A 27,600-nucleotide genomic window follows, 5' to 3' on the forward strand; every position below is an offset into this window, starting at 1 on the left:
CTCCATAACATTTCCTCTCTGTACAACAATTCCTCTAGATGATCAGACTCCTTGTGTATCTCACTGCAGTCTGCATTCATATGCATAAGCTCCTCAAGCCTGGACCTTGATTTTTCAATCTCTTTACTCAGATTTCCAAACTTCTTATGACTCCACTTATGCAACTTTTCCATCACTTTGTCCAGTGCTAACTTAATATCCTGCAACCCATGCTTAGTACCACCCTCATGCCAAGCTTGTGCAATCACCTCGTCCAAGGCAGCCTCTCTTTCCCACATCACCTCATACCGCCGCACGTACCTAGTCCTCCCTCCGGACTCCGGCACACAACGCACCAAGAGTGGGAGATGGTCTGAGCAGGAGGATACCAAGTGCTTGACCGACGCCTCCGGGAACTTGAATCTCCACTTGTGATCAGCGGTCGCCCTATCAAGCCTTACCTGAACATTTGCTCTGCCGCTACGCTTATTGTCATAAGTGAAAGGGTACCCGGAAAAGCCCAAATCAGATAAATCACAAGCTTCTAGTACATCTCGGAAGGCAATCATCTGCCCATGTGATCTAGGTGTTTCCGACAGATGTTCATAATCCCACAATACTTCATTGAAGTCACCTACCACCAGCCATGGTAAATCATCCTGAGCCTTTAATCTTTTCATCCCCTCCCACATCAAATGTCTATTCTCTGTTCTCGGCTCCCCATATGTAAAGGTAATTCTGCACACTTGATCATCAGCAGGCAACCGAACATACGCATCAATCCATCTTTTATTGCAATCACGAATATCAACGTACAAGGACTCATCCCAAAACAAGGCTAGACCTCCACTATTACCCTCACTACTAACTCCTTCAAAGCCACGTAGACCAATTCTGTTACGAAGACGATACATCTTATCCTTTTGCTGTCTAGTTTCACATAAGAAAACCATACTTGGGGAATGGGCTCGAGTCAGAGCCACGATGTCGCGAACTGTCGAGGCGTTCCCCGCACCACGGCAGTTCCACACTATGGAATTCATTGCTCCTGACGGGGCGCCACACTTGGCCCCGTCAGTTGACCGGCGGCCCCTGGGTCGGTTGCCTCCATACCTTCCATGAGGTCCTCATCATCCACCTCCTCAACATGCTTCTGCACGTTCTTATTGTCGAACACTTGGTCCTGGAACACACCGGCCTCCTCCAGATTGACCTTAGCAAGTTCCATCTCTTTCTCTTCCTCCTGGTCCTCTCCTTCCAAGAAATCATCTCGTCCTTTCATCTCTGGTCTGTCCATGGCTTGACCGTTCTGGTATTCCTCTGATTGCCCCAGCGTCTGTCCATGGCTTGACCGTTCTGGTATTAAATATAGGCGTACATATACTCCGAGGAGTACACAAAATATATTAAATATATATACATACACACATGTAAGTGTACACTACAGATTCATTATGCTGGTTACAATGTTACACTTACATAGCACGTTCGCAGTCACTCTAATTCTAGTGAAGGACACTCTTCACTCTTGCGCATTGCAGCCCCCATAGGATGTTTTAATTGCATGCATTTTGCTGGCCACCACTTTCATATTCATTCTTTCGCCTGGTACTGGGTGCGTACAGGAAAGTGCTAGTTGCAGCACAGATAGCAAACATTGATGAACTGAATTTTCTGAAATCTTCTTTGATTGAGCAATGTCCTTGCATTCTTCACTGAGATTAGCATCAATGACACGAACTATTTCATGTGGAAAGTTGCTCTTCACAAAGTCGACAATGCTAACTCCATCCTTGAACAATGGATCTGTTGGTCTTTTTCCGGTCATCATTTCCAGCAGTATTATCCCAAAACCGTAAACATCTCCGCAAGTTGATGCATGGCGGCCACCTCCCGCGTACTCTACAGAGAGATACATGTATAAGATACAGTTATGTATTGAAGTATTGGATTGCCTGAGATGTACTGAAGGTATGACAAGAAACCAACATAAACATACCTGGACCAATATATCCAATAGTACCCTTCATACCGACTGATGATGAACTCACTGAACCAGGTGATGTTGACCTGGAATCTTGGTAAAAACTTGCAATACCAAAGTCTCCTAAAAGAGCGGTCATATCATCATCCAGAAGAATATTGCTGGGCTTCAGGTCACAATGGATGGTGGGTCTTCCGCAGTCATGGTGTAGATAATCCAGTGCGTCAGCCATGTTAACAGCTATGTCTAATCTTTGAGCTAAGCTTAAATGTTTATGAGCCTTCCCGTCCTCTCTGTGATGCAGCCATGTGTCTAGGTTCCCATTAGGCATGAACTCATAAACTAAAGCTTTGAAAACATTGCCTGTATTTTCTACCGTCGAGCAAGCAGTTATGATGGGAAGAAGATTTCTATGCTGAATGCTTCGCAGTGCCTCGCATTCTTTCAGAAAGCTTCTCTCAGCTCCATGCATCTCAAGATCAAAAACCTTGACGGCCACTTCCACCTTAGAATCCTTTAACTTTCCGCGATAGACAGAGCCATAACCTCCTCTCCCAACCAGGTTAGATTCAGAGAAGTTTGATGTGGCTTGTGCTAGATCCGCATAAGAAACCTTCAGAAAATTCTCGCCTAATGAAGCTGATGTATCATTTGCCCTTCGCATCTTCTTCTCAAGGAGTACAAAGTAGATCAACAGTACCAGTGACAAGAATCCAAATATTGGAATCAATACTTTAATCAAACGGTATCGTCTCTCCTCTTCTTTCTTGGAAATGGTTGTGCATGAAGCCATGTGAAGATCCACGGCGCCTCCGCAGAGCCCCCAATTGTTCTCAAGTGAAACAGCCGTAGCATTTTCGAATACTCCATCTCTGGGTATTTTTCCTTCAAGATGATTATATGAAAGGTCAAGATGGTTTAGGAACTCTAGTTTGTTTAGAGCCGACGGGATGGTGCCTGACAAGTTGTTGTGTGATAGATTTAGTATACTCAGAGACAACAGTTTGCCAAAAGCTATTGGGATGTTTCCTGACAGAAAGTTTTGGTCCATTTGCAGACTCCGTAAGCCGTAACATTGGCCCAAAGAATCTGGAATACTCCCTGTGAGCTTATTTGAAGAAAGATCTAAAGTAGTGAGTTGCTTAAGGGCGCTAATCTGAGGTATCTCACCTTGGAGATTATTGTGGCTAAGATTCAATGACGTAAGCTGTTGGAGGCTTCCTAAGCTGGGTGGTATGTACCCGTAAAGATTGTTAGAGCTAAGGACTAGCTGTGTGAGTGGGAGGTTTCCCAGGCTGGGGGGTATGAGGCCCTCGAATTGATTATCATAGAGATAAAGATTTATCAACCGAGTAAGATTGCTAATAGAGGGTGGGATTTGGCCGGTGAAGCGGTTTGAGCGGAGAGTTAATACTTCAAGGCCTTTTAGGTTTCCAATCCATCCTTCTATTGTGCCGCTTAAGTTGTTTATACCTAGTGCCAGTTGATTTAATGCACTAAGGTTGCCGATGCTCTGGGGTACTTGTCCTGATAAGCTATTTTGAGTCAAAGTAAGTTGTTCTAGTTTGTTGGATAGGTTACCGACAGACTGCGGTATAGATCCCTGCAGCTGGTTGAAACCCAGTGAGAGTGAGTTTAGAGAACGACAGTTCGTCAATGCATTGAAGAATTCCCAGTCCCTTGTTTCAAGCTGGTTATACTGAAGGTTTAGATTAGTCAGATTTGAGAGCTTTCCAAAAGAGTTAGGAATTTGCCCGGTGAAATTGTTAGCTGATAAGTCTATTACTTTTAATCCTGTGGCGTTGCCTAGGGAAGCTGGGATGTGCCCTTCAAACATGTTGCCACTCATTGTAAGGTGTACGAGACCCCGAAGGTCACCTATATTAGGTGGCAATACCTTGCCTAGCATATTCAGCTCCAAGCCTAGATATAGGAGAGAAGCAGAACGGTTCAAGATGGAATGCGGGAATTCACCTGAAAGATTATTGTCTCCCAGGAGCAAGTGTTGTAAACTAGGCAATTGCCCAAGCTCATTAGGAATGCTTCCCTCGAGTTTGTTTGATGCCAAACTGAAGTATTCTAGACTTGAAACAAAGCCTAACTTCGGAGGAATTTGACCCACTAGCATGTTAGTAGAGAGATCTAATGTGGCCAGCTTTGGTAGAGAAACTATTTTCAGAGGAATTTGACCCACTAGCAAGTTTCTAGATAGATCTAAGTAAGTCAGATTTGAAAGCAAGTCCAGATTCGGAGGAATTGGACCCACTAGGAAGTTTACAGAGAGATCTAAAGTGTCCAAGCTGGAACAGTTGGTAAGTGAATCAGGAATCATCCCATTTAAACTGTTGTTGTTCAGAGAAAGTGTCTGGAGTTGTTGGAGATGGCCAAGGACAGGTAAGGGACCAACGAAGTTATTATATGAAAGGTCAAGCGTTTCAAGGAAGGTTAAGTTTCCAAGAGAGGAGCTGATTTGGCCTGCTAAGTCCAATTCAGTGAGTATAAGCGACAAGACACGAAACGGCCGTGTCGTGGTGCAGATGACACCATTCCATCGACAGAAGTGGGTGGTGGTGCTCCAATTGCTCAAGGCTTCCTGAGGATTGTTGATGCCCTGCTTGAAGTCTAGCAGCGCGTGTAGATCGACGCTGTTCTCGTGGATCCTTGTGCAATGGACGTTGCCAACTCCGTTACAGAGCAGCAGCAGTGCCAACAGTAAAAGCATGACGAGCTTCGCCGGTTGCTTGGGAGAACGCATGAGGCCCTGGTCACCTGCAAAACTGGTCATAAATTTGGTGGCAAGTTATGAACTGCATGTTTACTAGCGGACAAACGTTGCGCCCATATGCTGTGAGCAGCTATGAACGAACAATACGTGTGCTAACATCGAGGACTAGCGCTCAGCAAGATACAAGCCAAAAGAGATACGTAATCAGAGAGAGAGAGAGAGAGAGAGAGAGAGAGAGAGAGAGAGAGAGGGAGGGTACGCACCTCTGCTCGACCGGGGGAGCAGAACAGTACGGGAACCGTTTCTACTTTGGTTTTGCCGGGTGGCGGTGTGCGAGCTGTGAAGTGTGCGGGTGCGTGTGCGTTGGATGCTCAGCTGGCTCATGGCCCAGGTGTTTAAAAACACATTTGCCGCATCCTCACATCCACACACATGCATCTCATCTGAAATTCCAACGCCTTATCTTAGCTTGACCGCTGCTACATCGAAGACCTGGAATCAGTCAAACTTTCCAGTAAGAGCAACTCCCAACGGGTCGATCTAAACAGACGGCGTTTTTGTCCGTTTTTTGTTCGTTTAGATCGGTCCGGCGGACACAAACGTCTGGCATTGTGTTTGGGTCGGCGCGGACGCCTAACGCTGGCCCGACCCATTTCGTCGGCGCGCCAAAAAAATATATTGCGAACAGTTTGAAAATAAATACATGCATTTAGTTAAACATAAAAGCCGGCCACGAAGGCCGGCGAAAGTCCACATTACATTAATTAAAACACTAAAAACTAGACGACGCGCTGCCCTAGACGTCCTCGTCGGTGGCGGCGGCTGCGTTGGGACCGGTGAGGTCGATCAATGTCGGCGCAGGGCCGGCCCAGGGGAACGCCCTGTTCCAGGTGGCGACGCGGCGGACGGCGAGGAGACGCGCGGCGCGTCCGCGCCGACGCATCCCAGGCACAATTTTGGGCCGGAAATATTTTTTTTTGAAACAAGGCAAAAGGCTTGCCATTTTCATTAATTAAGGAGAAGGTTTAGACAAGAGCCGCAGAGCGGCAAGAAAGAAAGATTACTCTCGCGACATAAGCGCACTCAGGTGGTTGGCTCCCGCCAACGCCCAAAGATGGGCCTCCTCTTTGATCTTGGCAACAATAATGGTGGTCGGTGAAGCCGTGTTGCGAAAGACTCTTGCGTTCCGCTCTTTCCACCACATGACAAGCATCAGAACAGAGGCAGTGGCTTTCTTGATGTGCCCTCCAGAGTTTATCGTCTTAAGCCACCAATCTTGAACCGTGTCTTCATGGCGCCAAGTCAGTGGCGAGTGGTCCTGCATGCCGAGCCAGGCGACCACCGCATGCCAGACACGGGTAGTGAACCTACACTGGAAGAGGAGATGGGAGGCGGACTCTTGGACTTGTTTGCATAGGGGACAAAGTCCATAGTTTGGCCATCCTCACCGTTGTAATCGATCCGCCGTCCACACACGGTTTTGGATGATAAGCCAAGTGAAGACCTTGCATTTTGGGGGAGCCCAACTCTTCCAGATTGTGGGAGCAGTTGGGCTGAGAACTAGGCCCTCGAATTGTGCCATGTACGTTGTAGCCGTCGAATATTCACCACTGGAAGTGAATTTCCAGGAAATGGCGTCCTTCCTATCCGGATTGAGAGCAACTTCAGTAACCAACTCCCATAAGACCGCAAACTCCTGGATATGTGCCAAAGTGAGCCCCTGTGAAATGTCAATTTGCCGGACCCAGAAATTGTTGTCAAGAGCCTTACAAACCAAACATGCCTTCTTTTTGGATATTTCGAAGATTTTAGGAGCGATATCTTTAGGTCGGAGGCTATTGAGCCAAGATGACTCCCAGAATTTTGCTTTTTTGCCATCACCAATGGTCACAATCGTGGATGCTGAAAAAAGATCTCTGTCAGTATCAGTAGAAGGCGTTTCCATCCCCAACCAAGTTTTGGGAGGGTCAGCCCATTCGAACCAAAGCCAACGAAGACAAAGGGCGGTCGCAAATTTCTCAAGATTGAGCACACCCAGGCCACCGAAGATCTTGGGCTTGCAAACATGCTCCCAATTAACCTTACACTTTCCACCAGACACCTTGTCACAGCCAGCCCAAAGATAAGCACGTCGCAGGCTGTTAATCTTTTTCCACACCTCAGCTGGGAGCTCCATCGGCGTGAGATGGTAGATCGCAATGGCTGTGAGGACAGCTTTGACCAAAACAATGCGTCCAGGGGTCGCAACATGCATAGCCGACCAAGGCGGCAGCTTGCCCGCAATCTTGTCCTCAAGATACTGAAAGTGTATGCGCTTGAGTCTAGTGACCGACAGGGGAAGGCCAAGGTACCGCAAGGGGAAAGATGTTCGGACCACCGGGAAAGCCTGAAGGATGTCATCAAGGTCCAAGTCGGCACAACGGATGGGCGCAACTAAGCTCTTGTTGCAATTGGTGACTAATCCAGTGACTTCACCAAAGGCAGAAAGCGTTGAAGCGAGGAATTGTATATCTTCCTTAAAAGGAGCCACAAATATGGCCGCCTCGTCAGCGTATAAGCAGGCCCGGATGGGGTTGCCATGGAGTGGATGGAGGTTGCCTTGCGCGGTAGCCTTGGCTAGGATATGGTGCAGGGGATGAATGGCAAGGACAAAGAGCATAGGGGAGAGAGGATCCCCCTGCCAAAGCCCACATCCGTGTGTGATTGGGTCGCCAGCAACACCATTGAGTAGAACTCTGGAGGAGGCCGTGGAAAGGAGAGCAGATATCCAATCACAGAACCGGCTTGGGAAGTGATGGTGGCGCAGCAAGTCCATAAGGTAATCCCGCCTAACCGATTCGAAGGCTTTCTTGATGTCTAGCTTGAGAAGCAAAGTAGGGGATTTGGTACGGTGGAGTCTGCGGGTCAAGTTGCGGACATACATGAAGTTGTCGTGGATACTTCTTTTCCTAATGAAGGCACATTATGTGTTGGAGACGAGCGCGGACATGTGAGGGGCTAGCCGAGTAGCCATCATCTTAGCTATGATCTTTGCAACCGCGTGAATGAGACTGATAGGCCGAAAATCGGAGATGTCTTTAGCCCCATCTTTTTTTGGGATGAGGGCAATGTTGGCTGAGTTGAGCCAATGGAGGTTGTTCACATGCAGATTGGAGAAATTATTGATCACAAGCATAATCTCCATCTTAATGATGTCCCAACATTCTTTGAAGAAAACTCCAGTGAATCCGTCCGGGCCCGGAGCCTTGTCTCCCGGGAGCTCTTGGATCGCCGGGGGGGGGGGGGGGCTTCCCAATGGCTTTCCTAAAGTGGCTCTGAATAATTTCTTTCTTGTGATCATGGCTCGTGACCCAGCCATTATTGTGCTTAAGACGGTGGATGAAGTTCTTTCTCCGTCGATGATTGATTCGAAGGTGAAAAAAACGAGTGTTTGCATCCCCTTCTTTGAGTAACTTAATTCTCGAGCTTTGCCTTTTCCTTGCCCGCTCAAGAACTGCCAAGGCCACAACCTTTCTCTTAAGATCCTTTCTCAGGTTTCGTTCACCCGTTGACAGTGTCCTTTGTTCTTGCACGATGTCGAGACGGAGGATGATCTCAAGGGCCATGTGGAGCTGGATTTTGTGGTTCGAGAAAATGGACCTGCTCCACTTGCGAAGACATTGACTTGTTCTCTTGAGCTTGTGAAAAAGCACCTGATAGGGCTCAGAGTGGGTGGTTTCCTCATTCCAGGCATCCTGAACGATCTTCTTGAAGTTAGGCATTTTAGTCCAGAAGTTTTCAAAACGGAAAGATTTTGGCCGTTTTGGCCCCTTGCCGCTAGCCAACAGGAGCGGGCAATGGTCCGAGAGCGAGGACGACAGGGCATGGAGGATGTGTGTGCCGAAATCTAGGTCCCATTCCTCATTGCAAAAAAAGAGTCTAATTTGCTCAAAGTCGGGTTAGTCTGTTCGTTGCTCCAAGTGAACTTTCGATTTTGTAGATGGATTTCTTTCAGCTCACAGGAGTTAAGGGCATTTCGAAAGCGCACTAAGCGAGTGCGGTCCACATTTGCACGGTTTTTGTCCCGGGCACGATAAACTTGGTTGAAGTCTCCCGTCACTAGCCATCTAGTGCCCTATGCAGGCTTGACGCTCACAAGCTCTTGGAAGAAAGAGTCTTTCAGATTACTTCTCATAGGCCCATAGACTGAAGTGAGTTTGAAGGAGATGGGAGTATTGACAATAGAAATGTTCACAGAGATGCAAAATGTGCCAACATGGATGCCGTCCACCTTCATGTAGTCTTCATTCCAGAGAATAAGAATTCCCCCCTTGGTGCCATCAGCAGGTTTTTCTGCAAAATTCTTCAGTCTTTGACCGCCCAGGAAAGAAGCCACAAAAGGGTCAACAACAACTAATTTTGTTTCCTGTAGGCAAACAAGATTGCAAGAGGTAGCGGCGATTGTTTCATGAATGGTTGCATGGCGGTTTGGACAGTTGAGGCCACGGACATTCCAGTTTAAGATAGATAAACTTTCATTCATTGCAGACAAGGGCTACATCATCGATGACTGTTAACACTAACAGAAGTCTTGCCTGGGTAACATCACGAGATAGTTGCAGACAACCATGCCTAGCTAGTCCAGCAAACGGGATAAAAACATGAAGATTGCTAATCATAAGAACTGGGATACATCAACTACTAATCGGAGCAGAAGCATCAGGAAGTCGCCGTCGCCGTCGCGCCTTCTTCACCTTGGCCTTGGAGTTCCAAACCAGCCTCTCCCCCATGGTCCAGCAGGGCATCTTCAACAGCAGTCGCAAGATCACAATCAAGCCTGAACAGGGCTCTCAGTGCCGCAACCGCCAGGTCGGGCAGTTGACTGCGGAAGAGAGACACATACTTTTCTATGGCTTCTTCAGTGATCATTTCGCCTTCCTCAACAACGCCCAAACGCTGGCAAAGTAATCTCTCAGCTAGTTTCGCGATTGGCATGTCTTTGTTCTTTGCTTCCAGTCTGGGGCTGCTACGAATTAGGTTCAGGCCAGTTACGCCAGCTAAGGTTTTCCTCCTGGCAGCCGGCGACCTTGGTGGTGTGGAGTTGGGCGTCGGGAGGATGGCTGGAGGACAAGGCACGAACAGAGGTGTCCCAGGCACCTGGGCAGGGCTGGAGCTCATCACAACTTGGTCTTCTTCAGGAGCAACCACATCAGCAGAAGCAAACAGAGGTGTGTTGGGGCTTGGTGGCGTCGATCCAGAACGCTGCTGTAGTCTTGCTGGGGAGGACCACCCTGGAGGCGCCTCTGAAGACACGGGCGATCCCAAGCAGAAGGGGGCACAACGCAGCCAGGCAGGAAGTGTGGGGGAGGGTTGCAGCTCGATCACGTCGCAGGAAGTGGTGCGGGGTGATGCAGGAGGTGATCTGCCGCGGGTTTCTTCTGTGAACCGGAAGCCAGACGCCTCGCAATAGCGTGAGCGCCTCTCCGGACCAGCCACACGATGCCAAGCCCGCCTGCCTGAAGCGGGGATGACAGCGCCATCAGGAAGGCGTTGCACCCTGGTGGTGTCAATCTTCCTGTAGTCTGGGACATCTCGACGCCTGTCGTCATCATAGCAGCCGCGGGACTCGCGCTCATCGCACCGTCGTCCATCGCGAGAGCCTCCATCCCGACCATCATCGCGTCGGGGAGCCCTGGAGCGGCTCCGAAACAGGTTGCGCCAGGAGGAAGAGTCACAGTCGCCGCGCCTGCCGCGTCCATCTTCCTCATCGTCTCTGTCGCAGTCGTCGTCGCGTCAGTCGCGGTTGTCATGACCTCGTTGCTCGTCCCCAGCACGGCGATCCCGAGAGCGGGCCTCACCATCCACAACGCCATAGCGCCAGTCGAAGGGGGGGAGAGGGCGCGGCCGCTGAGGAACCCTGTCGTCGGCATCAGGGGTGTAGTCTTCGATTCGGTCCAGGTGGATCAGGACGCGCCGTCGCAGCCCTTTGCGCCCGACGACAGGAGCAGGGGAGCAGCTCGCTGGCGGCTGGTTGCAGGTGAACGTGACCAGCTGCACCTTAGGGATTTTGCTTGGGTCCGCCGACCACGCCCATAGGTTGAGAGTCGCAGCATCCTCGCACTGCATAGTGGCGATGTCGAAGTAGTGCAGGAGCGAGTCTGGCCCAAGCACTTGTGCAGCAACAGCATCGTTCCAAGCATTGAGCGGAACGTTCTCGATGCAGAGGTGGACGTGGTAGTCGGCTTGGACAGCATCGGCATGCGCGTTGAGATGCCACTTAGCAATGTGGATGTCAAGGTTGCCGAAGTCGGAGTTGTAGTGGGAGAAACGGCCTGGAGCAGCCGTGGCCAAGTCTCGGTGATGCTGGAAGTCGAACCTGACGAGGAAGTCTTCTGGGTAGAAAGGGACCACCTTCAGAAGGGAGCGGTCGGCGCCCGCGGCCGCAGCAACAGCCTCGCGGATGACGGAGGCGCTGACCTTCGGGCGGTTGCCCCCAAGCCAAACGACAACCGCGAGGTTGGCAAGGCTGGCAGCTTGGGCGTCCATCACCGGCATGGAGACGACGACGACATGGCCCACGTCAGGGCGGAGCGAGGGGTCTCCCACCCGAGGCATCTCCGGCCCAGGCAGGAAGGGCACGGCCACAGGCCGTGGCTGAGCAGAAGGGTCGACGAGCCTGGGCGGGACCGGCAGGGTGGACAGAGGAGTTGGATGAGCTCTGTGAAGATCTTGTGTGGTTGGAGGAGAGGAGTTGGAACACTGCCGTGCTCGATGCCCACTTCTGCGGCAGATCAGACACTTATACGGGTCTCTGCAATCAATCTTGTTGTGGCCCTTCTCCAAGCACTTATGGTAGATCCTGTGATGGCGCTTGACAAAGGCCCGGCTGGTAGGCGGGGAGATTGAAGGCGCTGACCGGCGACTTGAATGATGGTGGTTGGGGGTGAGAGCACGCCACCAGTACGGAGCTTTAACCAGTTGCCACTCACCTGAGCTGGAGTCCACCCCCCCCCCCCCGGTTCCTGCGGCGGTGTAGGGCTCGAGGAAGCAGTTGCCCGCGGCGCACCCTGCACGGCATTGATGGCCAAGGGCGAAGGTGTATTGATGGCCGGAGTCGACACGCCTTGATGCATGGCTTTGGTGCGCCATGAATGTTTTGCCCGAGGGGCGGGCGAGGCAGATCTTCAGGCTGAGCAAATCGAACCTTGCGGATGGGACCTGGCAGAGCGGTCGAAGTAATTGCGGCCCGGATTTCCGGGAGGGAGCTCGAGGCAGCCGGCGACCACAGCGGCTGGGACAGATCTGGGTCGGCCATAAGCAGCTGCGGGAGCAGCTCAGGCACGAGGCACTCACACGCAGACCTTGGGGTAGAGAATCCGGGGGGGGGGGGGGGGGGGGGGCCGGCGCGAGACTGACGAAGGGCTTGACCGGGGGTGGAGCAGTTCAGCGGCGGCCGCGGCGGTGTCCGTGGCTGCGGGCGCCGGAGCGGCGCGTCGCAGGAGCGCGGGCGGATGCATTAGGGATGGTTTATTATGTGCTGCTGGATTCACATCTGACTCTGCCTTGTTCGTCCGGCCTATTGGGCCGGAAATGGGTGGGCACGGACGTCGGGCGTACACGATTTGAGTTTGGGTCGGCGCGTTGGACCGTTACTTTTGTCCGCACTGATCCAAACGGACGTGGGCGGACCCATTGGAGTTGCTCTAATTGCTACTTTTCATCTCTTTGTCGTCTACCGATGTGGTCGCTGTTTGAGCTGGACAAGGTTGTTGCGACATATCCAGCATCTGAATCCCACATGTTTACCCATTGTCCAGCTATATAATTTTCGACCGGAAACGGACAGAGACTTTCTGCACTGATGTGCGACCTCTCTCCAGCGGTTACGATGCTGACAAACATCAGCATGTGGAAAGGTCTACTGGTCTGAGGTTCTCGTTTTTTCAGTTACGTTGTTTTTTCGTCAAAAGAAAATTGTGGTTGGTTCTTTACAATGGCGAACGTATTGTATGGATATGGTTCGATTCTCGGTTATTTGGATGGACCGGCGGGTCAAGTAAACATGTATTTGTTCGATATGGACGAAAGAGCCACGATACAGATGCCGTAGCTTCCAGGGAGGTTACGTTGAGGGTGGACATGGTCCCATACGGGAAGAAATCTCTTGTGGCGTGCACCACGTAATAGTCAAGGTCTTTGAATTTTCATTTTGATGTTTACAACATGACTTGCTATACATCTATTGCAGTAGATATTTGTGTGTTATCCATCAAAAAATCATGGTTGATACTTGTTGTCATAATCTAGATCGTCGAGGCATTGGATGTGTGACGAATGCAATTGAGACATTAAGGGCGCATTACCCCCTCCTCCACACTACAACCAACAACAACAATCTCAAACCCCACGGCTGCACACCGTCATGAATGTGTCGGCCGAAAAGAAAAGGCAAAAGAAAAAAAAAACTCTCTGGCATATCATCAAGTTCATGGCCATTGTCCTCGGTCATGACTGTGGCGGCCGAACGCACCAGACGAGCGGGTGTAGGGGTGGCTTGAGCGGGGCTACGAGCCACCGGACGAGAAGGAGGTGGTGTACGCATCGGCACAGTCGCCTTCTTCTTCTTCACCGACACCTCGGTGAGCACCTCCGTCGGCTTCCTCGCCCACTTGTCACTGGTCGGAGAACCGTGAGGGTGACTAGGCATCGTCGCAGCCGCAGGGGCCTTTGTTGCCGGCCTTTGTTTACCGCTCGGCGGTCCGGAGCTAGCTTTTCATCCCCAACCTCTTCCTTCACAAGAGCGGCACTGCGGAGGTCGATTCCGATATTGTCGGGCCGACGGCAGTGGCCAGCGAGGTAGCAGAGTCGCCTTCCGGTTCCATTCCGTACAGATCCGAGGGTGGCGGTGGCGACGATAACAAGGTTGGGCGGCGGTGGCGGGAAGAGGTAGCGCTTTGGGCGGAAATGGGGAGCAGCCAAAATTATCCCAAGAAGTGGCATGGGTCGAGTAAGAGTGAGAGACTTGGGCTGCCTTTTGGAGATAACTTCTTTAAAAAATAATTCTCCTCTAAACGTTTAAGAGTTTGGCTAGGTGCAGATAGCTGCTCACTTTGCTTCTCTAAAAGTTTTTAAGGGACCGGCTACAAATGCCCTTATTGTGCTTGTACTTCTCTTCGCATAGGTATCCACAGACGGTATTACAAATTTATTTTATTTCCCACAAAAAAATATTTTATTCCTTTGAGTTCGTTGAATGTTCAGTCATATGATTTTTTTCCCTCATAATTCTTAATAAGTTTTATCGGTAGATCTGGCTCTCATCTCCCAAATGATTGTGTCATTTGCTTCTTATTTTATTGGCCTACAAGGAGCTGTTTCCTCTATGGCATATCATTTTGGACTAGAGTATCATATTGCCCGAGTCAATTGAGGTAATGAAACCACTAGAGTATTGTGGTCCATATCGGCTTCGGCTGCAAAACCGGTTGTTGATTTTAATATTAATTTGATGTTCAATTTCATTTAAATTGCACTTGCACAAAAACAGAGCACAAATAGCACCAACAGAGATTGCATTAAACGCACATTGCATCAGTAGACATTAAGGTACCATTCAGTATGCAGGTCAGAAAAACAAAGGAATATAAAAAAGTACAGGAATGGAGTTGGCTGTAGAGTGCAATCCCGCTCGACCCAAAATAGAAAATTGAAAAGGAAGAGGTGTTAGGTTCATTGAAAACCTCCCTGAGGTGTTTGTACTAATAATTTTAATCATTGCATGCCGGTTTAGCTTCTCTCACTGCCATGTGAAAGTAATTTTTTATTCAACTTGCACCGTGGTGGCCTCATGCCTCCGCCCAAAAAAGAGGAATGATGCTTTGATGTCTTAAGACACCTGCCTTTGTGTCTATGACATGTGGACCTAACAGGTGGCTGGTTCACATGTCAGTGACCCAAAGGCAGATGCCTTTAAGGCGCTAAAGCTGCGTCTAAAAAAGAAAGACCAGATTTACGTAATTCTTTGGAATGACCACTGTGAGTGAACCTTTCCATAGAGATACTGTAGATGTTTCCTTTGATCCAAACGATGTCAAGGGAAATAAAATGTGGAACCGACATTCCTCTGGAAAAGTTTCAAAATCCTGTGAAGCGAACACATCCTAAATTACTTTCTATCCCATTCGGTTTCATTGTTATACCAGAGGCTAACGCGCGCTTTGCCGCGCCGTTCTTCACTTATGGGATTAATTCTTTTATATTTAGTAGATTGTTGCAACCAGTTGTTTTGTTCGGATTTTATTTATGTTGACTTGTGTTTGAATTATTTTTCGAAGGTGTTTTATCATTTGTACATCATGTCAGGTTCTTGTTGGAGATAGTATTTGTTTCTAGAGGAGAATGGAGTTGTTTGGTGCGTGATTGTGGTGTCATTACACATTTCGGTCTCGGTGCCAGCCGCTGGTGGTCGTTTGAGCTTCTTGAGAGCTCCTATTCCACGCTACAATCATGGAATTGCTGCTATAACACTCACATGGGTCGGCTCACGAGCTCTCGCTTTCTCAGCTTGAGACCCTACTTCTCCCACTCGGTTAGTATTTTTTTCTGCTCGTCCCACTGCTAGCTCAAAAAAATCGGCTATCGTCTTTAAGTTTCAAAAGTTAGTTTAATTAAATATTTTCAAATATTTTAAAATATATTCTGAATTTACAAAACCATGAATTTTATAAAATGATCACACATTTAAAATATATTCATGTATTTCAAAAAAGTTTGCAAATTAAAAAAGTTCTCAAATTTAAAAATGTGCACGAACTTAAGAAATGATCACGGACTTTAAAAATATCCGTGAATGTAATAACAAACAATGAAGCTAAAAAATATAAAAAAATGATATTTAAGGTTCACAAAGTTTTGATAAGATCTCATGTATTAAAATATGTTAAATGTTAAATAGAGAAAGAGAAATAAATTTAAGCAACAAACAACCTCTTAAATGTGGCTCCCAGCGACCTCACAACCCCCGAAGCACGAGAATGCTTCAAATCATGAGAGCTTAGTATTTCTATAGATTATATGTCATAGGACAAGGGTTGTTTATCTGAAAATGTTTGATAAAATACGCAAGACACCATGTTTTGACTATATGTTCTTGGAGACAAAAAAAATCTGCTGTTCAGTGCATTCAGTTGCTCTATCTTTTCTTGCAAGATGTTTAGGAGGTGTTTGTTTTCAGGGACTTTTTTGTGTAGGGACTAGAAAAAGTCTATCTTACAGACTTTTTATCAAACGGGGGGACTTTTTAGGGACTAAACTAGTCATTTGGGACTAAATGAAGAAGACTCTCAAGAAGAGTCTTTTTGAGACTTTTTGGGACTTTTCCAACAATGCCCCTCCATGCACCCATTGGCCCGCCACCCCATGGTGTTGTTTGATTGCTATTTTTCTATATACTGTGGGCAACATGGTCATTTAATAACTTCTAGGAAGGGACTAGAGACTTTTTAGTCTCTGAAAACAAACATGGAGAGACTTTTTAGGGACTAGAGAATTTTTAGCTGGGACTAGAAAAAGTCCTAGGACTAGAGAACCAAACACCACCTTAGAAATTATATTGTCATTTTTTTTAAAATTGCTTGTCATACTTAGTGCATTATTAATCAACAGTATTTTATTTAGTTTCCTGTAGCAACACGTCAAGTATCCTTCTAGTACAATAGTATTCAAGTGATAAGGCTCAGTAGTTTGCAGATTGGATTCAGGACCAAGCGGTTAGCTAATTAACTTGCAGTTGTGGTACGGAGTTAATCAATGTGTCTTACAGGTGGTGTTTCACCATGTAATCTGGGACACGGAGATAAGCAAAATCTGGAACCCAATGGAGTGTTGAACAAAAAATACTACAGCAATTCGATCAACCCAGACGGAAAACTACAACTTTGCAAAACAAAAACACTAACACCATATGACTATTTTTTTTGCAAAAAAACTACCACATTGGCTTAAATGACCCTTTATGCCGAATGGGCTCACGGAAAAGAGGGAATTTCTTATTGATATGAATAGTATATCATCCCTAATAAGCCAGGCTATCACATACACTTTCACTCAGAGGAACTGACGTCCTCGTCGGGCTACAGGAACGTTCCCTCTTGGCACATACGTTTGTGTGTCCAGCTCGGTACATGTGTCATGCCGTGTGCCACGACGGGTCATAAACGTCATGAAAAACATGACCGCGCACCTGACCCACAAACATCCGTGGAACTACGAGGGCCGGCTCTGATATCAACTTGTAATGCCCCAGACACACTCGTCGGTTATGGTCGTTACCCCTGGTAGGATCTAGACTGGCCCCACAGATCAATACTAGTCTTTTTTGCACACTTTGTCCTTACTCGTGCATAGCCGAGACAAATTTTCCGATCGATCACCCATCCTGGAAGTACTCGAAGCCAAGCATGCTTAATTTGGGAGTTCTTTTAGAATGGGCTTCCGGAAAAAAAGTAATTGTTTATTCATACGAGTGGTCTATCACCTAATAAGCCAGGCTATCACAAAAACAAAAGATATTATACAAGTTTTAATTATAATCACATATGACTATATACAAAATACATGCCTATATTGAATTGATCAATTTGAGTTATTGTGTATCGCTCTAGGTTGTGACTGTTGCATGATGAATATCATCCATACAAATATCTATCGCTGATCCAATGCATGTGCTCTGCTCATATTGTCTTTGCTAAGTTACTATTGTTGTTACTGTTGTTACAATCACTACAAAACTACTACTATTACTATCACTCTTATTATTGTTACTATTACCGCTAGTATCAAAACTATCAACCTACTGCGCTACTAAACACTTTGCTGCAGAGAAACAACTTTTCAGGTATGGTTGAATTGACAGCTCAACTCCTAAGGCTTATAAATATTTTTTGGCTCCCCTTGTGTTGAATCAAGAAATTTGGTGAAATACTGCACTCGAAGACTGTTGTTATCCCCTATGCTTGTGGGTTAGCAGAGACCCACATGTAGTGTTAAAAAAATCATTAGATCTTTTTTTAGCCAAATGCCCAAATCTATCCTCCCTCATGTTAGTTTTTGGCAAAATTTAAGTCATAGAGTGGTAGTTTCTAATATATATTTTTTGCCAAGTGATTGTTTTTTTTTCACGATCGGTCGAATTGTGGTATTTTTCTGTTAAGCACTCTAATATGAGGGATAAACTCTACCCGTTATAACATGAGATGATGACCAATTGTAAACCACTCTAATGAAGCACGACTTTGCCCTAGCTTGGTTGCCCTAATGTATGATGTTCCGATTGAATGCAACATATTGGTTACTACTATTATGTTCATGCGTTCTCTTGGGATCTGAGTTGTACAGGAAAGAACGACGTGCTCACTTGCATGAGTGATAACAGACATTCATATGTCGCATTTTCTGTTCCAACGTTCACTTAGATATAGTATTTGATATCTTATCTGGATAGTTCCTCTTCACAAAGTAATTTTTTTAGGGAATCCTGTCCACAAAGTTGACCACATGAACTCAGACATAGGGTATGTTGATCTTTCATCAATGAGCATCTCTAGGAGTACTATTCCGAAACTGTAAACATCCCCACGGATTGATGCATACACTACTAGAAAAAGGGTTGTTAGTGGCGCACCTGTTTTTGCTATTAATGGCGCACTATAGGTGCGCCACTATTAACACGCCACTAGTAACAAATAGTAATGGCGCACCTCTGGTGCGCCATTAGTATCCCAGATAATAGTGGCGCACCTGGTAGTGCGCCATTACTATGTCCAACAGTGCGCCATTACTATGCCTCCTAGGGGGCATATTTACCTTCATGTATGCCCCCAAGTGCGTCATTACTATGCCCCATAATGCGCCACTGGTATTTAGCCCTGGTGCGCCACTAATGCTCAATATGGTGCGCCACTACTATGCATATTAGGAATTATTATTTTTTGCTTTTCTGGTATTTGCACAGGTTACAAAATATCTGGTATTTGCACAGGTTACAAAATACATGTTACACAACACAGAATATAAACATCACACAATAGAATTCATCATATTAGTCTCCAAATTCGAAATAGCGAACAAAGTTCAAACATTAGCCAAGTTTAGGTCTCGAGACATTAGCAAAGTTCATCATATATATTAGCCGAGTTTGTCGTCACATTACAAAGTCGAGATCGATCATCTAAACTATCATCACATAGAAGAGAGCTGCAGTCACGATGAGCATCATCGCGATAAAACTGGTCTTCATCCGGTTCCTCCTCCGCTCCCTCCTCTCTCCTGCTAGATAGCGCGCGTATCTAGCTTCCGCCTCCGCCCTTGTGGTGTACCCATTGGCGCGGGGCGGCCGAGTGGTGATGAGGTGACCAACCGATGATGACGTGCGGAGTGGCTGAGTGGTGATGAGGTGACCAACCGAGTGGCGACGCGCGGGGACGACCGAGTGATGATGAGATGACCAACCGATGGCGACGCACGGAGCGGCTGAGTGGCTATGAGGTGACCAACCGAGTGGCGACGCGCGGGGCGGCCGAGTGGTAATGAGGTGACCAACCGATGGCGACGCGCGGGACGGCCGAGTGGTGATGAGGTGACCAACTGATGGCGACGCGCGAAGCGACCGAATGGTTATGAGGTGACCAACTGATGGCGACGCGCGGAGCGGCCGAATGGTTATGAGGTGACCAACCGATGGCGACGCGCGGAGCGGACAAATGGTTATGAGGTGACCAACCGACTGGCGACGCGTGGAGCGGCCGAGTGGTGATGAGGTAACCAACCGAGTGGCGACGCGCGGGGCGGCCGAATGGTGATGAGGTGACCAACCGATGGCGACGCGCGGAGCGGCCGAATGGTTATGAGGTGACCAATTGAGTGACGACGCGCGGAGCGGCCGAGTGGTGATGCGGTAACCAATCGAGTGGCGACGCGCGGGGCGGCCGAGTGGTGATGAGGTGACCAACCGAGTGGCGACGCGCGGGGCGGCCGAGTGGTGATGAGGTGACCAACCGATAGGCGACGCGCGGGGCGGCCGAGTGATGATAAGGTGACCAACGGAGTGGCGACGCGCGGGGCGGTCGAGTGGTGATGAGGTGACCAACCGATAGGCGACGCGTGGGGTGGCCGAGTGAAGTAGACCCGTTTCGCAGAGTAGGGACGTGTGGGGCGTCCGAGTGAAATAGACGCGCGCCGCAGAGTGACGATGCGCGGGACGTCCCGTGGAGTGACGATGCGCGGTGCGTCAGGGTGATGTAGACGCGTGCGCGGAGTGGCGACGTGCGGGACGTCCGAGTGATGAAGACACGTCCTACCGAGTGACGAGTGACGAGAACATGTCCAGCCGAGTGACGATGCATGGGTGGCTGAGTCGGACAAGTTGACGCAGATATTCTCAGCCGAGCGGTGTCGTGTGGGACGACCGAGTGGACAAGTTAATGAAGACGTGTCCAACTGAGTAATGACGTGTGGGCAGTTGAGCAATGAAGATGTGTTTAACTGAGCAACGACGCATAGGCGACCGAGTGAGCTAGGGTCCATGGCCTAGTGAACTTGAGTCTGCATCTGAATGGATTCATCTGTGAACTCTAGACGAATCGGGTTTGCAGCTGTCCGAGTGGAAGATCCATCGGGTGATCCAAGTGATAGTGACATGACCAGCTGAGCGACTTGGCGTGCAGGCGGCTGAGTCACTGTATTCGCCTGAACGAAACGTCTGTCCGAGTGGACTGTTATCGATGGATAACGACAGGACCAGTGATCTGTAAGTTAGTACTCCCTTCATTTCAAATGTAGTGTTTCCTTTATTTATGTGCTTCAACTTTGATCATAAATTTAACTATCAAGACTGATTGCGGTGGGAGCAAAAATTATATCAGTGAATTCGTATTTGAAAGAAGTTTTCAATTATATAATTTTTTCTCCCGCCGCAGTTGGTCTCGTTGGTTAAATTTATGATCAAAGTTGGACCTTAAAAAACACAGACGCACTATATTTTAAAATAAAGGGAGTAGTAAGCATAGCCACGAATATTCTTTTGTCGTCTCAGCACTTTCCTGCAAGTTAGCAAGTATAGCCAGCATAGCCACGGAGTTAACGGCATGCATGCATGCACTAATTAGCTAGCGCCAGAGCAATGCACTTATGACCGCAGTAATTAGGTAACTGATGATTGTAAATCCTCACCAATTGGCCACTTAATGAGGTGATTATACCTTAATAAAGTGGAGCCAACGGGGTTGCCTGTTGGTGGGGATCGCCCTTCCGTTTCCCTTTTTTCTGCATGCAGTTAATTGATCATGGAAGTGACCGTATTATGCATAGACTTACAAGAAAGTTTTGGAGGCATTGATTCCTTTGACCCTGAACGGCCAGGTTGCAGGTTGTGGGTCGTGGTTGTTTTGTAGGTCGCCGTCGCAGTGCGCCTCCGCCGCGGAGACAGTCGCTGGCGACTGGCATCGGAGGAAGGAGCGACGCGCGCCTGCGCCGCGTTGTGCCTGCGCTTCCACCGTGGAGGCCGAGAACACGAGGCGGAGTCGGCAGCCGTGCGTTGGGGCTCATCGACAAGGTTGAAGAAGACGATGAAGCGGACAACGCTGGCGCCTGTGCGTGACGACAATGAAGCGGACGACGCCGGCGCCTGTGCGTGACGATGATGAGGCGGACGGCGCCGGCGGCCACACGTGAAGGCTCAACGACGATGTCGCAGACGAGGCACAATCGGTTGTGTCGAGGTCATTGACAACGACAACGGAGACGGTGCCGATGGCCGCACACGCACTCGGCTGTACCGAGGTTGGAGACGACGACGGGGCGGATGGCGCCGGTGGCCATGCGCAGAGGTGCAGCCGGTTTCTTGTAATTGCTTGGATTGATGCATGTTTCCTTCAGCGGGAATCGATCTGCCGCCGGTGGTTGAAAAATAACCATTTACATCATGGCTTGATAGACGTCATGCCCCACGGTGGGCGCCAACTGTCGTGGGAACGATTCCAACAATCATAAGGTATAGGGTAACGGAGCATGATCTATCGAGATGCATATGGGTGACACGGTGGTTTAGCGAGTTCGGGCCTCTCACGGTGAAGATAAACAGCCCTACGTCTCATGCTCCGGAGAGGCTTTGTTTTATCTGAGTATGTATCCAGAGATTACAATGTGTGTTTGAGAGAGAGAGAGGAGAGCGGATCTCATGCCTGAGCTATGTCCTGAGACTAATGGTTAGAAAGAGAGAGAGGTGGAAGAAAGAAGAGAGCCCCCTCGTCTAGTGGTGGGGGTGACTTATATAGAGTGCGCCACCCCCTCACCTCCTATGTTACAAAGTGGGACATGAATGCCATAATACCAGCCCACTACCAAGCCCTCACTATGAGAATGATGCCGACTGCTTTGCTGCCTGCTGGTCTTCGTATATCCAAGTGAGTCGTACGGTCGAGTGGTGAACTATCATCCGAGTGGATGGTATGCTGCTTGGTCGAGTGGATAGTATGCTGCTTGTCCGAGTGGATAGTATGTCTCTATGAAATTTACCTGGACCCACATGTTGTCTGGACCCCATGCTTCATGATATTTCGACCCTTCGTGGGCCTACCTGTTATGTGTATCCCCAACACTGGCACCTTTCGCTTCTTTCCCGGCGGTGGGCACTCTTTCCATTTTTTCAACAACTCGTAAATTTTCTCGCCGCTCCTCGTACGCGGGCGTCTTCGGGGTTCAGTTTCACCATCGAACAGATCCTTACGTTTTCTTCATGAGTCATCGTCGCGAAGCCACCTTCGATGTCCCATGAACACGGTTTTCAAAGACCCTGGATCTCTATCTAGCTGGCGATACGTTGTGTCATCCATGCACCTGACGCATGCAGAAAATCCGTGGATCACCTGCCCCGCGACATATCCGTAACCGAGATAGTCGTGCACCGTCGTGAGCAGTGCGTCTCTTATAGGGAAATATTCTTTCTCTGCGGCGTCCCACGTATTGGCTGGCATTTTCCACAGCGTGTCTAGCTCCTCTTTCAACAGCCCCAGATATAGATTGATGTCATTCCCTGGTTGTTTCGGCCCTTCAATTAGTATACTCATGTGAATGTATTTCCTCTTCATGCACAACCAGGGGGAAGGTTGTACATCCACACAAACACAGGCCAGGTGCTATGTGTGCTTCTCTGGCTGCGAAACGGGTTGACTCCATTGGTGCTCGCGCCCAGCATGATGTTCCTTGGATCGTCCCCATATTCTGGGTGTTCGAAGTTCAATGCTTGCCACTGGCTCGCATCCTTAGGATGACTCAGCATCTTGTATTTTTTATTTATCTCCGGATCATTTCCGTCATCTTCTCGCTTCTTCTCCTCCCTATCCGCGTGCCAACGCAGGAGCTTTGCTAGCTTTGGGTTCGCGAAATACCGCTGCAGACGAGGAGCGATCGGAAAGTACCATACCACTTTTCTAGGAGCTTTCTTCCTCTTCTTGTATCGAGTGACGTTGCATAGTGGACATATGGTAGACTCTGCGTGCTCGCCCCGATAAATGATGCAATTGTTCATGCACACATGGTATTTCACGTGCGGTAAATCTAGAGGACACACGATTTTCTTCGCCTCCTTAAAACTGGTCGGGCACTTGTTCCCCTTGGGAAGACGTTCGTGCTAGAATGACATGTTCTCGTCGAAGCATGCGTCAGTCATTTTGTGTTTTACCGTCATCTCTAGAGCCATGAGCGTTACTTTTAGGCGGGTATCCTCGGGCCTGCATCCTTCATACAACGGAGTAATCGCGTCTATCTCCAGTTGATCCAGCTTGGCTTTCTCTCGGGTGGCAGCTCTTGCGTTACCCGTCTGCTTGAGAAGCAGCTCTTGAATATGAGGGTCCTGCACCCAGGCCATCGATGGTCCATCGTCGTCTGCTCCGGCATCTTCATCTTCATGATCATGCCCTTCGCCTTGATCTTCCTCATCATCATGTCCGGCATCTTCTACATGATGACTGTGTCCTGCATCTACTTCGTGATCATGTCCTGGAGATTCTTCGTCTTCTCGCCCACCCTCGCCACGGTTGTCTTGCCGCCCTTCCTTATTTCTTGCCCGGCCCCCATGGACAACTTCATAATCATCTTCATCACCTTGCCACCGATAGCCATCCATGAAACCACGCAAGAGCAGGTGGTCCCGCACCTGTCCGGAATCCGGGTCTATAAGGCTCTTCAGCTTGCATCTTCGACACGGACATCTTATCTCCGTCTCATTCTTTTGAAGCATCTCGGTCTTCGCGGAGCTCAAAAACCTATTCACGGTGCCTTCAGTCATCGTGCAGACCATGGTCACCTGCGGGGTAGAGTAAAATGATATTTTAGAACCAAATTTTTTTGGCATGACTTTGCCTAAAAATAGGACCAAAAAGAATGCATAGTGCCAAATTCTTGCCGAGACGGAAATGAATCAACATTCCGGTAAAATATTGGTAACTATCGCATTTCAAATACTGGTACCTGCAGACACAAACATATACAACACCACAAACATGCGTAGATCTATGCCATAAAAAGTGTGTACGTTGTTGAAGGGACAAAAAAGTAGATCTAGAACATAAAGAAAGTTTTCCCCTTACTTACCTATCAAAAAAAGGAAATTTAACCACTTAATTTGGGTGAATCTATGGTGCAAATGAGGTGAGGAGGAGGAGGCAGCCGAGACCAAACTTGGTAGAGATGGAGAGAATGATGTGGGGAAAGTGAGTGTGGTAGGTGGCTGTCAAAAATATTTAGCTGCTCCCAGGTTACCAATGGCGCACCACCTAAGAATGTGCCATTAGTAACCAGGGTTACTAATGGCGCACTTGGTGTGCGGTGCGCCATTACTAGTTTTGAAGAATTTTTTTTTAATAGTGGGGATAGTGCGCCATTACTAGTTTTTTTTTATCTTTTTTTTTCAAAAATAGTAATGGCGCACCGCACACCAGGTGTGCCATTAGTAATGTGGCCAATAATGGCGTAAGTATATCTGATGCGCCACTGCTATACATGGTGCATCATTAATGTCCATATTAGCTATAGCCGTTTTCCTAGTAGTGATAGCCACTTTGAGCATATTCTGCGAAAAGATAAAATTGGTAATTAATATCCTGTAAAAAAATCGATAAAGGGCGCTTTTATTATCTAAAAATGTCGCATCAAGAGGATACAAAACATTATGAGTAACACCCGGACTCTGCATAATTAAGATGCACATAATTAATCCTGAAAAGTTTGACAGAAAGAAAAGAAACAAAAACGACAAAACAACAACTGTAGAGTCCTATATATCGACACTATGCCTATGTCGAAAGAGGTGGTGGGTCAATCCGAAGGCTATGCTGCCATCCATGTTGGAAAAAACCTTTGTAGTCACCTGCAATAGCGTACACATCGTCTTGAACAACACTTGGTACTTTGTTCGTTGTACTGTAGACCACGTACGAGGCGTACGTATGCCAGAAAATAACCTAAAGTATTTTTGTCATTAAAAACCAAATCATTTGTACATACCCATAGCGACCACATTAAGGCATATGCTCCCATCCTTATTAGCGTTTTGAACATTTTGGAATACTGTTCAACCAATGACCAAACATATCGGCAACACATGTGAGCGGATATAAATTTGACGCTATTTGAATGACTGATCACGTAGAACATGCAAACTAGCATTGAAAAAGACGGTGTTTGATTGTCTCGTCCTGGGTACAAAAACAACACTTCTTACTCCCTTACCAGTTATGTCGTGCGAGGTTGTCTTCAAAAATAATAGATGTCCATAAAAGATAGACGTGCGGGAAAGTACCTAGAGCTATGTACCCTATTGTTACCTTCAGCCTAGTTGAGGTGACTAAACTTGAATGTCCGATGAGGCTTGCAATGCCAAAGCCTCCCAAATAAGCATTCTTATCATCGTCTAGAAGGATATTAGTTGGTTTTAGATCACAATGTATAATCTTTCTTTCACAATCATTGTGTAAATAAGCCACTGTATCGGCTATACCGGTAGCTATGCTTGCTCTTGGAGCTAAGCTCAAACATTTGGAAGAACTACCCGAATATGTATTATGCAACCATGTGTCCAAATTTCTTTTAGGCATGAATTTATAAACTAGAGCTTTGAAAGCGATATCTTTATTGTCTATGGTCGAACATGTAGTGAGGATGGGTACAAGGTTCCTGTGCTGAATTCTACTCAGTACCTCATATTCTGTTACTCCTTCCTATCCAAATTAATTGACGATGCTTCAGTACGACTGTAGTACAAAGTTGTAGTAAAGAAGCATCAATTAATATGGATATAAGGGAGTGCAAAACTTTTGTCTAGACATTTCATATCAAGGTCAAAAACCTTATCTAAAAAGGGTTTCCCCCACTTTGTATTCCAAAGCAAACCACCATTGTACACATCGCAATGCTGGGGCGAGCAGCACATTAAGCCCAAAGAAAAAGAAGAAGAAATAAATGCCAACAACGGCAGCTCGACAAAGTGCTAAAGACCTGCGACTGCTGCGCCCTCCGGAAACAAACCACCACAGCCCGAGGCTCCGATCTACCACGAACTAAGAAGCACCTCCAAAAAGGGATGCGACGCCGACGACGCTGCTGCCCGGACAAGTCCTAGGGTTTCCCCCAGTACGCGGAGGGAGGTGGGGATAGGTACTACTGACACCCTCCAAGAAGGGATAATGGCACCCGCCGATGTCACCGCATCGGTGCCGGACGAACCGGCAAGGATTTCTCCCGCGCTCCAAACCCCACTGGCCAACCGGAACCGATCAGCGAAACCACCGCCCAACACCATGCGCCATCACAGTTGCGCCGCCACCTACGCCGTCTCGCTGTGAGCACCACTTCGAGACCAATAAGACCGGAGAGAAGATCCAAGCGACGGGAGCAGCAGCACCAAGGCCGAGCGGGAGGGAACCACCTCCACCGCCGTCGTGCGAGAGGCCCGCACCTCCGGCACTGTCGCGGTAGCCATCCGGACATGGCAGTGGTGCATACCAGGCCACCCCTGTCCCGGCCTGACCCGAAACGCCCGCTAAGCCCCGCCGACCACGCTGCAGCAGGCTGGCATCGGAGCCGCTAGTACCTCGAAGTTCATCGCCGCTCCCCCACCTCTCGGGAGTCACGCCGCAGACCCGTCCTGCCGCCGGCCTGCCCAGGCCCAGATCTGGGCCGAGCACCGCCGCCAAGCTGCGCCGCTGCACCACTACGCCACCCCACTGCCAACGATGGCGCCGCCGCCCAGCCGCCCGTGCACGCCGCGTCGAGGAACCTCGCTGCCAGCCAGACCACTGCCGCCTAGGAGCACCCCCCAGTGCAGCTCCGCCCCGGGCCGGAGAGCCACCAGGAGGGGAAAGTCAGGGGGCCGCCGCCACCAGCCATTGGTACAGCGAGGTGCTATACAAACGGTTTTAACCCCTTTCCGTGATGGCATTTGGTACCTTCACCAAGTGAGTGTGGGCGCTAGGGGGGTCCTTCCCACATGACCCAGAAACTGTCGGGGTTATGCCCTCCTAGCACACACATGCTCGGCAAAATGAGGCCATGTGCGACCGACGAGCGATCAAGTACAGTTATACGTATAGTAGTGCTCAAAAAATACAATTATACAGACGAAATCATTTCCGGTCGTAAGTACATCCCACACAGTCAGTCCTCACTAAACATTTCCGTTCATATATACATCCCACACAGTTGCTCCAAGAAAAACATTTCCATTCGCAGGTACATCACACACAATTTTCCTAGCGCAAACGTTTGCGTTATTAAATGGATCACACATGGTTCGTAGAAGAAAATGTGTGACAAAGGCTATCCATCACACATAGTTTTTATGTGGTAAACGTTTGCGCAAGGTGGCCTAGCGCAAACATTT

At 48.4% G+C, this 27,600-nt stretch overlaps 2 protein-coding genes across 5 annotated transcripts; both read right to left on the reverse strand.

Moving 5' to 3' along the window:
* Positions 1-750: 750 nt before the first annotated feature.
* Positions 751-5,098, reverse strand: LOC125513603 (receptor kinase-like protein Xa21). 4 transcript variants are annotated; one of them, XM_048678758.1, is made up of 4 exons: positions 4,952-5,098; positions 1,979-4,732; positions 1,459-1,881; positions 751-1,315 (listed from the first exon to the last, which is right to left on the reverse strand). In XM_048678758.1, the coding sequence occupies exons 1-3, from the start codon at positions 5,070-5,072 to the stop codon at positions 1,502-1,504; spliced, it is 3,255 nt and encodes a 1,084-aa protein (XP_048534715.1). In that variant the 5' UTR covers positions 5,073-5,098; the 3' UTR covers positions 751-1,315; positions 1,459-1,501. The 4 variants fall into 4 exon arrangements, with proteins under 4 accessions (XP_048534715.1, XP_048534714.1, XP_048534713.1 ...); XM_048678757.1 differs by having other exon boundaries at positions 751-1,335; XM_048678756.1 differs by having other exon boundaries at positions 751-1,881.
* Positions 5,099-18,175: 13,077 nt separating this feature from the next.
* On the reverse strand, positions 18,176-26,151 carry LOC125516796 (putative receptor-like protein kinase At3g47110). The gene is made up of 4 exons (XM_048682106.1): positions 26,029-26,151; positions 25,522-25,939; positions 24,778-24,792; positions 18,176-18,318 (listed from the first exon to the last, which is right to left on the reverse strand). Exons 1-4 carry the CDS (start codon positions 26,149-26,151, stop codon positions 18,176-18,178), a joined length of 699 nt encoding a protein of 232 aa, XP_048538063.1.
* Between the last annotated feature and the right edge of the window lie 1,449 nt (positions 26,152-27,600).

The sequence above is a fragment of the Triticum urartu genome, chromosome 6 (genome assembly GCF_003073215.2).
Source record: "Triticum urartu cultivar G1812 chromosome 6, Tu2.1, whole genome shotgun sequence".
In the NCBI taxonomy this organism is placed as follows: Eukaryota; Viridiplantae; Streptophyta; class Magnoliopsida; order Poales; family Poaceae; genus Triticum; species Triticum urartu.

Excerpts from the sequence above, each read along its gene's own strand:
- LOC125516796 (XM_048682106.1), bottom strand. The coding sequence starts at position 26,151 with ATGTGCTGCTCGCCCCAGCATTGCGATGTGTACAATGGTGGTTTGCTT. Across the intron at positions 25,940-26,028 it reads AATGTCTAGACAAAAGTTTT|GAAGGAGTAACAGAATATGA; the intron begins GCACTCCCTTAT and ends TAATTTGGATAG.
- LOC125513603 (XM_048678758.1), bottom strand. The coding sequence starts at position 5,072 with ATGAGCCAGCTGAGCATCCAACGCACACGCACCCGCACACTTCACAGC. Across the intron at positions 4,733-4,951 it reads GCTCCCCCGGTCGAGCAGAG|GTGACCAGGGCCTCATGCGT; the intron begins GTGCGTACCCTC and ends CCAGTTTTGCAG. Across the intron at positions 1,882-1,978 it reads TATTGGATATATTGGTCCAG|AGTACGCGGGAGGTGGCCGC; the intron begins GTATGTTTATGT and ends ATCTCTCTGTAG.